Consider the following 16,119-nt stretch of genomic DNA (forward strand, 5'->3'; position numbering starts at 1 on the left):
TCTGTCCATTTGTCAGTTAGTGCTGAGGTAGAGACACCTCATCAGAGTCACTGCACATAGTCCTCATATTATTCATGAGAAACAAGTAGTCCTTGGAGAAGCACTTAGGAAAATACAAACTCAACTAATGCCAGCTGCTGCCACTATCACAGAGACTATGCTCTCACAGGTGCTCCACAATTGTTCTATCCCTCCTCCATGCTCATGTCAGTCTCAGAACTCCCAAATCCATCACTCTTGAGAAATTACTACAAATGACAATCTGTGAACTGCAGTCAGCAGACTGCAGGGCAGGGTAGGGACTACGGCTCCTGTTGATGGCTCTCCTAAACATTAGAGATTCTATATATTTCGTTTCAGAGGTTAAAAAATATTTTTTATTATATGTGTTTATGCATGCACACATGAAAGTGCACAAATGCTGTAATGAACATGTGAAAGTCAGAGGACAACTTTTTGGGAAGTCTTTAAGCTTTACAGTGCAAGCACCTTTACCCTCCAAACCATTTCATCAGTCTTGTCTCTTGGTTTTGTTTCATTTTGTTTTTTTCAGATTTATTTTTATTTCTAGGTATGTGTATGTGTCTGTGTGTGTACCAAACATATGTGGAAATTCCCAAAGGTCTGAAGAGAAATCCTGCTGTAGCTGGAAATTACAAGGGGTTGTGAGCCACCCAATATACATGGTGGAACCAAATTTGGGTCCTCTGCAAGAACAGCAAGCACTTTTAACCGTTGATTCATCTCTTTAGCCTCTAATTTCTTGGTTTTACAATACAGGGTGTTAAGAAGCCCAGGCTGGCCTCAAATTCACTATTTCAGCCAGGCTGACATTGAATTTCCCATCCCTCCAAGTGCTAGGATGAAGGCATGTGCTACTATGCCTGGCTCATTACACAGTTTCTCTTTTGTTGATGGAAGCCATGCCCTTGCTCATGCTAGGCAAGCACTCTCCCACTCAGCCACACCAGAGACCAAGTCCTCTCATTTTTCATTGCCAGCCCCACCAGCCAACACTCACCATGGTGATGCCCAGCAGTGTCGGGCTGACGAGTAACACCAGGGCTAGGACTGCCCCCTGACTTCTTTCCCAGAAAGAGTAGAAGAGGTCTGCCCAGCAGATAAGCCACAGAAAAAATCCTAAGGCCTGGAAGGAAACAGAACACCATGGCATGTTATGGCAACAACCCTGGGATCACTCTGAGCAACCACAAAAAAAGTTCACAAGGACACCAGCTAACCTCCAAGGTTCTCAGATAAAGCATCCAGCTTCTTAGTCTTTCTCTTTAGACAGGGCCTCACTACATAGCCCAAGCTGACTTTGAACTCCTGGGCTTCCTACCTCAGCCTCTCAAGTGCAAGATGACAGGTGTGCTCCACAATGCCAAGTTGTCTCACTTATTCTTCATTTATTTTTATTTTACATGCATTTGTGTTTTACCTGTGTGTATGTCTGGGTGAGGGTGCCAGATCTTGGAGTAACAGACAGCTGTGAGCTGCCATGTGGGTGTTGAGAATTGAACCTGGGTCCTTTGGAAGAGCAGTCAGTGCTCTTAACCATCTCCAGCCCCGTCTCACTTATTCTTATACCCCTAGTACTTTGCACAGAATTTGACATCTAGTAATAGCTGCTGAGATGGTTCTATCCCTGCCTGACACTGATGATATTTAACAATGGAACAGCCCAATTTAAGGAAAGAAATACTAAAAAATGATGGGCAAGCCAGGTGTGGTGGTCTGAAATCCCAGCATGGGAGAAACAGGAACAAAGACAGGGGGATCCCAAGTTCCAGGCCAGCTTGGGTTGTAGAGTAGAAACCTGCCTCAAAAAAAAAAAAAAAAAAAAAAAAAAAAGTTTTTTAATTAAAAAAAGGATTAAGGAGCACAAAGGCATGGTAAATGTCACCTCTTCATAAATGGCCAAATAATAATAATGAAGGCATGTGCTACTTACTATGCCTGGCTCATTACACAGTTTCTCTTTTGTTGATGGAAGCCATGCCCTTGCTCATGCTAGGCAAGCACTCTCCCACTCAGCCACACCAGAGACCAAGTCCTCTCATTTCTCATTGCCAGCCCCACCAGCCAACACTCACCATGGTGATGCCCAGCAACGTCCGGCTGACGCTCCAACACTAGCTTTTGTTGATTATTGGTTTATGGACCATTTATACCATACTATCTTCTGAGCATCTATTGTTGTTAGTAAGTGAGCTAGTTACTAGGATAGGGGAGTGAAGGTCATGGGCTGGGATGAGCTGGGCAATAAAATTATATGTATACATGGAGAAAGCAAAGACTAAGAAAAAAAACAAATAACAGCCAATGTGAGCCTCAGGCAGAAGAACTGGCACAGGTTTTGGTATTATTCTTACAACTTCCCTATAGCCTGAAATTATTTCAAGGTGAAAATTTTTTTTGCATTAGTGTCATGTGCATGCATATGTGTGAGGATGCATATGTGTATATGGGTACAGAAGTACACTGAGGCCAGAGTTTGCTACCAAGTATCTTTTGGTTGCCTTTTACTTTATTCCTCATACGAGGTCTCTTGCTTGAGCCTGGGTGACCCTTTTCAGCTAATCTGGCTAGCCAGCTTGCCCAGGGGATGGATTCCTGTCTCCACCTCAACTTTCACATAGATACTGGGGATCCAAATTCTGATCCTCATATTGTATAGCACTTAATCCAGTGAGCCATTTCCTCAGCACTAAAAACACTTTCAAAGTTTGTGTTTTTTTTTTTTTAATAAAAAACTTTAATAAAGACCTTATGATAGTCTCCTAAGAATTTCCTCAATTCTCTGAAAAAGCTTCCATCATCCCCAGTGCACACACAGGAAAACTGAGACCATGGAGGTTAAATACTTCACCCAAAGGTCCTGTGGCCTGAGTTGTGAACCTATGTTTGGCTCCAAATCTCCAGCTTTAATTTACCACATTCTTCTGCCTTTTTCACACAAGGCTAGCCTAGGCTACACACCTACCCAGGTGCCCCACCCCACTGCAATACCAAGTGACTTACAGTTTTGGCTTTATTGAGGTGTGTCATCTGGATGTAGCCCCGGTCATGTCGGGAGAGATAGAAGAAATAGAGGGGGAAACAGGTCCAGAGGTAGAAACAAGGCACCCATGTGAGGACTGTGTTCTGAAAGCACTTGGTAAAGTCGGGGTTGCTGGTGTACCATGTGACATTCCAGTCCTGAGGACACAAGCACATGCAAAGGTCAGCTGTCATTCCTCCAGGGAACAGGAGCTCACAGAATTCAAATCCTGCTGCTGTAGGCTCAAAGAAATAGACCATGATTCCTACATCCAGGGACCTCTCACCTTCAAAGGGCCAGTGGCCAGAGAACCTGGGCAGCAAGTAGCAGGAACAAAGAACAGGTAATCCTGGGGCCATAAGCAAGTCCTCCTAGGTTCAACTGTAGCCTCCATACTGAGAGACCAAAAGATTAAAAAAATCAGCTATTATTAATATTTAAGGCCTGAATTAGCTGGATGGAGAAGTCCAGGAATGTGCTGAGGGGAAGAACCACCTTATTGCATTCTTTCCCCACCCTCTAGAGATACAGTTGCTAGGAAACTGGCCCATCCCCCTAGGGAGGGACACCAGATCATTAATGGTCTGGGGACCTTCCTATAGCCAATCAATTCAAAATGTAGCATTTTGACCAACAGATGCTTGCCAGGCAGGAATCACCTCTGCCTTGGGCATGCTGGGAGGGACCAGAATCTTTAAATCACCCAACTAGCCTAAGCATGGTGGGGGTGTGGGCCCAAGCTCAGCTTATAATGATTTATAATAAAAAGAACCTCATGTATTTACAGCAGAGTCCATTTATTCCTGGTCTTTTGGGGTTTGCGAACTGGGCAGAACAATACAATCTAGGCCAAGAGTGTTTTTAGCCTCTGAGACTTACTGCTGAATAAGACCACCCTTTCTAGTTCTTTCTGAGCTCTGACTGGCTGGTTCAATTCAGTTGTTCTAGTTCAAACTCCTCTCCAAGCTGACTGATTCAAACTGGTTTCCCTCTATTTTGACTGAATTGCTTTGCTTGACCTCATACTAAATTTAGCAATATGTTCTAATCCTCTGGCTCCTTCTCATTTTCTAGCTGGTTCTGTCTTCATCTGTATCTAGCTTGTTCTCTCTCTGCAACCTGTCTCTGTACAACTATCCCAGGAAAACTGCCTCTTCTTTCCCTTTTAAGTTACCTCTCCTTCCTTTCTATTCTCCTGAGAGTTTGACAAATCCTGTTCTGTCAAATCTTTCTCTGATTGGTCATTTTGTCTAAATTAGACATCACTTTTCAAACATGGCTGCTTCCTTCTACCAACTAACTTTACCCTCACTGTTTGAGATTAAAGGTGTGTACTAAGGGTGTGTCTACATTCCAGCCAGAGGGATTAAAGGTGTGTGCTAAGGATGTATTTGTATTCCAGCCAGAGTAGCCATGTTGCTGGATTAGAATCCCTCTACAGAGCAAACCAGTACATTCCTATGCATGCCAGTACACGTCTTTAATTCCAGCAGCTACAAAGCAGAGACAAGAAGGTGGCCCCTGAATTTGAGGCCAAGGTGGATTTCATTAAAAAATGAACAAACCTTTCCTTAAAACCCATTTTCTGAGAACAAAAACTGAGACCCAAGCATACAACATGCAGGTTAGCATACATAGAAGCCTAATATACATAGAAGCTTGTCCAGAAATAGAAAACATCTGTACTGTTTATCAGTTATGTGTACCACGGTCCCATCTAAAATCAATATTAGTTGGGGAGACTATGGCACTGTGGGTAAAGTCCTTGCCATGAAAACATGAGGATCTGAGTTTGATCGCCAGAACCCACATAAAAAAATCTAAGTGCAGCAGTGTGTGACTGTGAGTCAGTGAGAGTGAGCTGAAGAGACCCTGTTCTCAAAAACTAAGATGCACAGAAATCTCTACATGTACATGCATGCCCAGTGCATGTATACATGTACATACACACAAAATTATCACCATCGAGCTGGGCACTGAAGTGCATACCTGTATGACTCCAGCACTTAAGAGGGTACAATAGGAAAATGAGGGGTTCAAGGCCAGCCTAGACAAAAAGTGTTTTACAAAATAAGTAATAAATACTTAAAATCAGCCTAAAGAAGACACAAATGGCTAGGCAAGAGCATTTTCTTAGGCAGTGAGTAAAGAAAGAGACCAAGCAGCTGTTTGGTTGGGAAGGTGGCCTGAAGCCAAAGAAACCGGAAACTAGGTGTTTGGAGTTATAATCTTTGGTCTTGTTTGGACTTTTCTCTCTGCATGTGTTGCTTCTAAAATACCAGCAACAGCTTCAATGCACACTTAGTAAACAAACAGCAGAGAACTGAAAGGGTAAGATTTCTGATTTGGAAACAAACCAGAGAGCCAAAGACAACAGCCAGTATAGCCATGCAGGCTGGGAACTCTGGTTCTCCTAGTACCAGGCTCAGCTTCCCTCCTATTGAAGTAACTAATGAGAACATCATTTCAGCACTGGGGAGGCTGAGGAAAGGGGAATGCAAGTCCAAAAAAGCAGTTGAAAAAGAAAAAAAGGCTGGGGGCTGTAGCTCAGTCAGTGGTCTTTATCTAGCACATGAGTCCTTGAGTTCAATCCCCAGATTTGTAAAATGGAAAGAAAACAAAACAACAAAATCCCACTTTGTTCTTTTCCAGATAAGGGCTGTGAAGACAGGATGCTTAGATTATTCATATACAATGCACATGAATAGAGACCCAGGGGTCTTAACCCAAGTTTCCATCTCTGATCTTGAAACTCAGTCCTGGGGTGCTGAGGGCTGCAACACCCCAACTTGCATCAACCTATATATAACAGCTCTCTGGGACAAGATGGCACAAAGATAGCCAATAAATACCCTTTGGCTTTACAGAGCACAAGTTAACCTGTGCAGAGCAGACAAACCATGTACTGGCTCAGACTTGTGAATTCTCCAAAAACTGGCCCTCAGCAAGAATGAGCAGTGGCAGAGATGACAAGAGTTGGACATGGTCTGAATCAGAGTCTAGTTGTTCACAAGTAGGCTGAGCATAAGGGACAACATGCAGGATAAGAGCTGGTACAAGCTCAGGGGTTAGGCTAGCCAAGATCAGAGACAGTAATTTGAGAATAGCTCTTTGTACAAACAGACTATATGCCAAGTGCTATGTTCAGGAGAGGCAGCTGACCTGGGATGTTCTGAGCTTCAGGACACAGATCTACTTAGAAAAAAGCATGGGGTGTTGTTTCCTATTGCAATCCATGAAGATTGGGAGGCTAGAGTCCCAATATAACATTAGGCCCAGGGTCAGGAAAGGCTCTGGTGACCTGTTGGCAGAAATACCACCTGTCTGATGCCAGCTGAGCTACCCTGCTACGCCCTCTGACTCATTAGAACTAAGAATAAAGCCCGGAAACACTGACTTAGGCACAGACAGACTTTGGACCACCAACGGGAACCAGGAAATGGTAGAAAATAGTCCCTAGTCCCTGTCCTGGAAAGGCAAACATTCAAATCCTCATGCCAGACGTACAAGCCAAGCACGTAAAAAAGCAAGGGGAACCCCTCCCTTCTCCTTTCTCTGGCACCATCAGAGGCTTGGAATTTGGAGGAGGTCAAACATGTACCAGGAACAGAACAGAGACAGGAAACAGGCACTTATATTCCCTAGCATCATTCCTTTCCTAAGGGTGAGGAACAAGCACTGAGCCACAGGAATGAAAGTATGTTATTTTGGTTTATTGGTGCTCAGTATCAAACCTAAGGCCTCACATAGACTAGGCAAGCCCTCCCTCAATGAGCCACACTCCTGCCCCTTAACTTATGATTTAAAACAATGCTTTTCAAACTAGGGGCCAGTCTGTCTTTCAAGTGACATCTGACATTGCTTGGAAAGATTTCCGGTTGTTACAGTGAGGTTATCAAGGGATTGTGCCACTGGCATGTTATGAATAGAAGCCAAGGATGTTTAAACAAGCCCAATACACAAAGCAAGCCATATGACAAACCTGAATATCACCAACGCTGACTGACACACTCTATCTGATCACCCCATCCTTGACAGAGTCCACATTCCTGCAAAGACACTCCTTATCAGGCACCCAGGCTTCAGCCCCTTAGACACAGGAGAAGCTCTAAAATACTAAACTAGACACATTGAGACCTTCTGGCTCCCTTAAGGAGTGATGGGAAATAGTTCCTCTCCTGGACAAGAAAACACCCCATATCCTCATGTCTGATGTGCAGACCAAGCACATGGTGAGGCAAGAAAAGAGCCCCAGACAAGAATAGGCTGAAGTATCATTAGAACCTGGAGAACAGGAGCTAGCAAGAAGATGAACACTCCTCAAACTGGGTCCTCCTTCAGTATGAGCCCAGGCACACAACAGCCACCTGACTTCCAGACCTACCTCGTATTCTGCCCTTCCCACATTTGCCAGCCTCACAGGCCCACCAGGCATGGTAGAGTAGGTCTGCAATCACAGTTCTTAGGAGGTTTTGGCAGGAAAATCCTGAGTTCAAAGACAGCCTGAAGTACAAAGCATGACCCTTGTCTCAAACAAACAAGAAGATATGCCAGGTACACTGGGAAAGGAGGCAACAGGGCATCCCCAAGATACCTGGGTCCTGTACCCAGATCTCACAGCCTGAGAGACTCAAGAGATACAATTAAAAATCTTTCAATAGTAGGGCTAGAGAGATAGCTCAGTGGGTTAAGGCACTTTCCACGAAGCCTAATGAATGACCTTAGTTTAATCCTTGGGACCCACATGATGGACAGAAAACCAACTCCTAAAAGTTGTCATCTGACCTCAACACATATGCAATGACACACATGCATGTACAAACATAAAGTAAATAAATTTAATAAAAATGTTTAAATAATAGATCAGCCCATTAGGCCATGGTCCAGGTGGCTCATGATTTACACAGGAATATCAGAGTCAGATGACATGTGATATCATATGGCTAGTGTTATGGGTCACAGGCCTCAAGCCTCAAAGACAGAGGAAGCTGCTGGAAACTAAAAATACCAGGACCCTAAGGCAGATTGACTCCTATTCTAGACTCAACTGCAGATGGAGAGAAGAAGTGTGTTGTTTCAGCAACAAGTGTACACTGTCATCAGTACCACAAGCAATGACAGTAAGCACTAAAAGTAGAGCCAATGACACACATGCCTAGGACCTTTCTTCCTGCCCTTACCTGGAAATCCACAGAGCCCCACAGCCCTGGTGTGACATCCTGGGCTCTGCTCCCTGTACATACCTGTTGTTAGAGGCCAGAAAATAAGGAATCTTTAAAAAAAAAAAAAAACCTTAAAGGCATGCACCACCATGCCCAGCTAAAAAATTATTTTTTAATTTCACTTTAATCGGCAGTGTAAGACTTGATTGTGTTGTTTTGAAACAAGGTCTCCCTATGCAGTCCAGACTGGCCTTGAACTCATGGCAACCCTCTTGCTTCATCCTACTAACAAGTATGCAACATTATGCTCAGTTTACGTAATACTGGGGGGTAGAACCCAAGGCATCTGAGTGTCAGGCAAGCACTCAATCAACTGAGCTACATCCTCAAGTCCTGTTTTGTTTGTTTGCTTGTGTTTACTTTTGTTTTTACTGTCTAAATTTTTCAGAAACTAAGACAGAGACACAAACCTGTCTAGAATTCCACAGCTTCCACATCAACACCAATGTCTTTGTCTAATCTTGTTACTGTGGACCCACAGGCAGCAACAGGCTTAGATGTCCCCTAGGAAGAAAGCACTCAATATTTCTGGATGCTTCCTGTAGAACTTGACACTGCTTTATAACTACCTTTTTCCCTTCTTCCCACCACCCCACCACCAGCACCACCACTACTCCCACCCCCCTGTATGTGTTTGGTGGTCCTAGGGATTAAACCTAGAACCTCATATATGCTAAACAAGTGCTCTACCACTGAGCTACTTTTCCCAGGCTTTGTTTTGTCTGTTTTGTGGTATTGGTGGTCTTGGGGCCACATACATGCTAGGCAAGCTCCTTAAAGCTAGACCTAGTTCTGACATTTCCACTTGTCACCTAGCCCACAGAAGGCCATGCACACCTGAGCACAAACGGCACATCTCTTTCCACTGCAGGATGGAATGGGGCAAGGGAGTGCTCACTGTACTGACCAAAGCCACACTAGGGTGCTGGCCAACCTTTTGCTATTCCAAACTATTACAATGTACTCCCTTAGAAACTACTTCCTTTGTTTTTGTTTTTCTCCTGGAGGGATTGGGGGGAAGGGAGTATATGCCACACTGTATATGTGGAAGTCAGGAGAAACCAGGAGAGTCAGTTCCTTCCTTCCACAATGTAGGTCTCAGAGATTGAATCCAGGCTGTCAGGTCAGAGAGAAACGCCTTCGCTCCCTAAGCCATCTCCCCAGTTGCATCTGCTTCTTAAGCTAAGTAAAACATACAAAGTGCCACCCTCCAAAGACTCATTGCCCTTCACTTAGTTCCTAAGCCTCACGCCTACCAGGAACAAGGGAAGAACCAGAATACCCAGATGACTCTAAAATATGAACCTAGAGAAAGTAAACCAAGACATGCTGGCAGGCACCTGTACCACACAAACACATACCACTTCCGTGAGACCACAGGAGATATGCAGACATGACAACTAACTCAGGAACCCTGAGAAACTGACTTCCTCATTATTTATACTTACTCATGAGAGATCAGAACAAGTTTCTGGAAGATAGGAAATTCATGCCTTACACTTCCCTGCAAAGCAGCTACAAACTGGAAAATCTACTTCACCCTCAGAGTTTTCAGGCACCCATCTCAGAGCCCACATGATAGCCCAGAACCAAAGGCTTCAGGATCCCCTGGCCATGCCAGCAAACCAAACACAAGACTCTGGGCCTGATATCCAGTTAGGAAAAGTGAAACAAGTCATAGGAACTCCGATTATCTGTTTGCTGAACTTGGCAATACACATCTTGTCATCCCAGCACAGAAGAGGCTAAAGCATGGGCTATCGAGTTTGAGGCCAGCCTCAGCTACATATTGAGATTCTGTCTCAAGACAAAAACAGAAACACTGGGCACATGGTCATAGCTCCTGCTTTTCACAATACTGACAACCCAGGAAGAACCATCAACATCACACAAGAGCACTGCAAACTAGACCCAACCCCAGACCCTGCAAGAAGGATTCTGGGGTCCTGCACTTCTAGAGACTGGCTCACAGGAGGAGTACCAGTCATGGTACCCTAGAGTTCACACATAAGGATTTTAGAAAAACACATTCATGATGTGCCAGGCATGGTAGCACTCGCCTTTAATTCCAGCACTCAGGAGCCAGAGGCAGATGAACCTCTGTGAGTTTGAGGCCAGCCAGGTCTAGAACAGGACAGCCAAGACTACACAGAGACACCCTGTCTGAAAAACAAAAACAAAAACATACATATATACATACATCCATGATGACCGGGCCCTGTGATAAAGGCTTGGGGCGAGCTCACTGGGAAGCTTCTGGTGTTTAAGACAGAAGCACTCCTATTTCTGCCAGAGGCCATCACAGTATGTCCTTAAATGGCCCGGATGTAGTGGTCAATCAAATGGTGTGATCCCACCACAAGCCTCTGAGGTAAGTGCTGTTTTTATTCTCCACTGTGAAAACTTAGGCACTGACCCACTCCAAGGAGACTAAACCCAACAAATTCAGTGGCCTGTGAAAATCTATCATTCTCCACTGTGATTCTAGCTTAAGATGCCTGGGCTTTGCTCAGAGCAAGACAACAAACCATACATAATAGTGTGATTTGATATCTCAAGAAGAGAAAAGGGATACTAACTGGCACTCCATGTGACAAGACACAAGCATTAATAGTGGTTTAGCTCATTTAATTTCAGAGCTCAAGAAGGAGCCACTGCTATGCTGTACATGAGAACACATGTACAGATAGGTAAAGCTGCCAACCCAAGACCTGAATGATGATTGTGGATCATCACCACAGCAATGATCTGAACATCTCAACAGAGTACACAAGTGCTATGTGTCACTGTTCCACACATGTTTCTAACTGTGGCCTCTGTGAGAAAGGGACAGTGGTATGTCACTTATAGGTATGTGCTACCACACTCAGCTTTGCAGGGCTGGGGAGCAAACCCAGACCTAGATGCAATCTGAGCCACAGCCTCGCCCATCCAGATTTTCTACTGGTCTCTACCATAGACTCTGTCTATCCATCAATGTTTCAGGCCACATCTCCCTGTTGCTTTCTGATCCAGGGATGACAAGTTTGGTGCTCACCTCTTCTTTCATCCAAATGCACCATTCAGGGGAAGGCTTTCTCTATATTTCCAAAGTAAAGAGAGAAACACAGCAACTCCATGCTGAGTTTGGTGGGTCAGGCCTATCATCCTAACCACTGGAAAAGCTGGGACAGGAGAATCAGAGGTTCAAGTCTTGCCTGGGCTACAAAATGAGTTCAAGGCTAGGTTGAGTAACTTAGTGAGACCCTATCTTAAAAGAACAAACAGAAGAGGGGCTAGAGATGTAACACAGTACTTGCCCCAGCACTGAACAAAAAGAAACAGAGGAAAAGAAAAAGAAAAATGAGAAAGAAAAAGTCGCTGCTTCTCAGAAAAGAGAATTCCACATGATACACCTCAGCACTGCTACTCAATGACACTAACCTTTAATGGGAAGGCTGGAGTATAATTGCCAAGGTACCTGCCTGAACATATCAGGGACTTGGCAGCAGCTGCACTGTCTCCAATGCCAGCTGTCTTCTTGTCTCCACCAGCCACATGCCTGGGCCAAACCCTGGCAAAGAGATAGCAATAAGCTCTCCCCCTCACCCAGCCACCAGCCACTCACAGCCTATGACACCTACCAGGCCCCAGGAAAGAAGTATTCTCCAAAGCTCCTGCTCCTGTCAACATGGATACTAGGGTAAGACTTTTTGTGTTATCTCAACATGAGCTCCCTGCACCCACTATCATAAAAGGTGTCTTTATGTCTACATCCTTTCCCATGCCCTGTAACTGTCCTTGTTTCTATCTTGCTCAGTTTCATTGCACGAAATGAAATGGCATGAAATTGACATTTATATCTTTCTTCTTGTATGCATATGGTGTGTGCGTGTGTTCCATGTGTGAGTGTATATACAAGTGCATGTGTAGACATGTGTGTAGCAGCCAGAGGTTGACACTGAGTCTTTCTTAAGTCACTATCTTACTCCTTGAGGCACTGTCTTTGAATTGAACCTAGAGCTTTTCAATTTATTTAGCATGGATTTTCAATTTATTTAGCTAGCCAACTTGCCCTGGGGATGTCTTGTCTCTGACTTCTAAGATTTGTCCTTAATGTCATCCCAAGACTGATACAGTGCTGCAGCTCCCTGCACAAAAAGACCTTGCATATCAAGCATGCCATTGGCATGATATCCAACCACTAGGACAAAGCACAGCTACAAGAAGTGACTTGCCAATCTTCCGGTTTCCAGCAGCAGAAACACTGAGCCCAGGCATAAGTCTCCACACTGGTGTCTGAGGCTATCCTGAGCTGGGACTCCCTCAACATGCATCAACCCCTCACTTGGGACCACTACAAGTATTATTCCACACTACCATGTGTCCCCTGGGATAAAGTCAGCTGCACAGCATTCAGAACCACTGACCTCATCTGGCTGGTTTCAGAGCTTTTCCCCATTTTTTACAGTTCAAACATATACTCAGTACTCCATATCCACAGGCCCTGCAACCTCAAATTCAACCAACTTTACACTGAAAATGCTAGAAAACGCCAGTGAGATGTCTCAGCAGTTAACAGTGTCTGCCATCAAGCCCAAAAACTTGAGTTAAATTCCTAGAACCCACATGGTAGGAAAAACTGACTCCCTCAAGTTACCTGCTGATTTCCACATATGTACCAAGACACAGGCACACATATATACACATTACATGTTAAAAATAATAAATAACACTGCATCTGGAAATAAAATTGCACTATGCTGAACATGATCATAATACTTTCTTATCATTATTCCATAAACAATACAGAACATCTATTTAAACAGGATTCACATTGCATTCAGTGCTACAATTCATCTAGAGTCAATTTAAAGTACATGGGAGGATCTGCATGGATTTTATGCAAACACTAAATCACTTTACATGTGGAAGTTGAACGTTAAGAGATTCAGGACTATGAGAGCATTCAGAACTAACATACTGTAGATCCTGGTGGGCAATGTAATTCCCTTTAATATTACATAAACTTATGAATATAACTAGCTTCAAGCTTCACAGATATTTAAAATGTTGATGTGTGTATGTATGTGTGTGTGTGTGCGCACACGCTCTCACAACCATTTATAAGAGCCTGCCCATTGCATGGCACACATGTGAAGGCCAAGAAGTTGGTCCTCTCCTACCACCGTGGGGTACCCAGGACTAAACTCAGGTTGTAGGTTTGGCAGTAAGTTCCCTCACCCATTAAGTCATCTTGCCAGCCCTCACAGATATTTTAACTAACTGGAATCTCCCTTTGGGATTAAATTTTAAATTTAATTTAATTGGATTGTTCAAAACAATCTAAAAAAAAAAAAAAAAAAAAAACATGAAGTAGATGTCTGTGGCAGACACAACTGGCTGCTTACTCAACAACTATACCGAACATACTGCTCCTATGCTGTCTCCTACCACAGCATATAACCAAATACTAGCTTTTCCTCCTTTGCAACTAGAGAATGTCATGTAACATAGTTCCGGCCAAGAAGACAAGAACCCAAGTCTGTACTGCAGACAGAGGGCCTCTGGGGTAAGACCTGAACTTTCATAAATAAAAGAAAATACAGGAGGCTGGTACAGCTCTTCCTTTGAACCTAGACGTATTGGTTAGAGCTGCAACAAACATTTTCGAGCCTGGAGGTTAATGAAAATGGCCAGGACAGCAATGCCAGCAATGATAAGTAAGAGATGTTAGGATTCCTGATATGTAAAAATAAGAAGAGAATACCTTCATGCATAACTTTCTAGTCAGGCTTTCTGTTTCCTGAAACCAAATGCAATCCTAAAAGACAGAAAGCAAGATACAGGGCTTGGGGAGATGGTTCAATGGGTAAATCATCAAGTATATAAATATCTAAAGTATCTAAGAATGATGGACCAAAGTTTGGATACTCAGGACCCATATTAAAAAAAAAAAAAAAAAAAAAAAAAAAAAAAAAAAAAAAAACAGGCAGGACTGGTAACCCTCCTATGTTCCCAGTGCTTAGAAGTTAAAGACAAGAGCTCCCCAGGGAAGTAAGATAAAAATGTCAGAATCATGGCACTGCTAATTGAGCAGTATATAAACAAGGAAAATTGCAGGAACACGGGAAAGGAAAGGAGCCCCTCACTCAGGAATCTGACTGAAGTCTCTCAACAGTAGAGTCAAGAATTTAAATGCAATTTAAATTCTGTAAGGGTCACTAACAGAGTTAATACTCCCTTCCCTGGGTACAGGGTTTCTCTCTTCTCCCAGAACTCATCTGGGAAATGAGATTGTCACCTTTGTTTACAGTAACAATATCCTGTCTTCCTGCTTAGGATCAAGACTTTTATCTCAACAATTGTCACCCTGTCAGGGACCTGTAGGTCCTGGGACCTCAGTGATCTATCTCATCTAGGTCCCTTAGGAGCCCTTTGAAGATAATAATGTCCTATATATGATTATTGAAAAGACAAAGCACAAAGTTCCCAGCCAGAAATGCTCTTCAGGATTATGTATGGATAGGACCAGGACAAGAGATCATAAGTGGAGATAATAGATAATGATCTTTGAATGCCCCATGGGGACCCTGGAAAGTTGAAAGACCCGCCCACCTAAGCCTTATCTCACATCCCCCTACCCAGTTAGCCCTGTACACAGAGGCTAACAAGCTAAAAAAGCCCTGGTCAGCTGGGGGAAAGGGAGGGAGGTTGTCATGGCGGGGATAAATCATTATTAGCAAAATATTTAATTGGGATCATGTTTACATTCATCTGCAAGTAAATATCTTTTAGTTAAGAAAAATGGGTGGTATCAAAAATGAACTATCAATGAAATCACAAAATAAAAAATGTGAGGAAAACACAGGCCTGGTTTTACTTTTTTTACACTATTTCAGATCCTGAAATTTGGGAGACAGAGACAGAGGCCAACTAGAGCTGCATAGTGAGACCCAGTCTCAAAACAAAACAAAAACTGTTTCAGAGCCAAATGGTAGCCAAGATTACAATCCTGGCACTTAAGAGGCTGAGCCAGGAAGATCAGAAAAAAAAAAAAACAATGCATTCAGCTTTTATGTAGAGGGTCTGAAAGCTATATACACCAAGGGACCAGTAAGATTGTATCTAGAAAATGTAGTATCTTCAACTTTTTTTTTTTTTTTTTTTTTTGTAAGAAAGGTGTTTGTTGAAACAAAGTCTCATAACCCAGACTGGACTCAAGCTGAGGATGACCTTGAATTCATCTACTTCTCCAAGGGCTGGGATCACAGGCCTGCACCTGGTTCTTTTTTTTTTTTTCTTTTTTTTTTAACATATTTTGTGTGTGTGTGTGTGAGTGTGTGTGTGCGCATACACGCGCACATGTGTGCAAGTGCCCACAGGGATCAGAAGCTGGATCCCCTAAAGCTGCAGTCATAGACAATTGTGAGCCACCCAATGAGTGCACTGGGAACTGAACTCAAGATTCTCTAAAAGAGCAGTATATGCTCTTAACCTCTGATCCATCTCTCAAGTCCCTGCATTTTTACTTTACATAAACTGTCCTTCTCATAATACAAAAGAAAAAAATGAGTGAAAGAATAGTGTCTTCTGACTTTTTTCTGGAAGGCCTGTGGTGGCAAACCTAAGATGTCACATGTGCTAACAAGTATGCTAACCCTGAGCTCAAGTTGCCCAAGCTAGAATTTCTAGTTGTCCTAGAATTTTCTTTGTAGCCCAACCTGTCCATGAGCTCTCCATTCTCCTGCTGTGCAGCCCAGATTATAGGCCTGTGCCCCTTCACGTTAACTAAACCACTGTGGTGTTAGAGTATTAAAACCTGGACTACATGAACACCCATGAATTTGATAACCATTAGCATCCATGGCTGGC

At 43.4% G+C, this 16,119-nt stretch overlaps 1 protein-coding gene across 3 annotated transcripts in view; it reads right to left on the reverse strand.

Annotated features, from left to right (window-relative positions):
- Abcc1 (ATP binding cassette subfamily C member 1) overlaps positions 1 to 16,119 on the reverse strand; it is a 128,338-nt gene that overhangs the window by 96,514 nt on the left and 15,705 nt on the right. For all 3 annotated transcript variants that reach the window (XM_055597749.1, XM_055597748.1, XM_055597751.1), the window contains exons 2-3: positions 3,025 to 3,201; positions 1,022 to 1,147 (exon numbers count right to left, since the gene is read on the reverse strand). In XM_055597749.1, coding sequence (XP_055453724.1) covers positions 1,022 to 1,147; positions 3,025 to 3,201 — 303 coding nt within the window. The remainder of the gene's footprint in view (positions 1 to 1,021; positions 1,148 to 3,024; positions 3,202 to 16,119) is intronic.

Source organism: Psammomys obesus, unplaced genomic scaffold (assembly GCF_907164565.1).
Source record: "Psammomys obesus unplaced genomic scaffold, mPsaObe1.curated_primary_1811, whole genome shotgun sequence".
NCBI classification, from domain to species: Eukaryota; Metazoa; Chordata; class Mammalia; order Rodentia; family Muridae; genus Psammomys; species Psammomys obesus.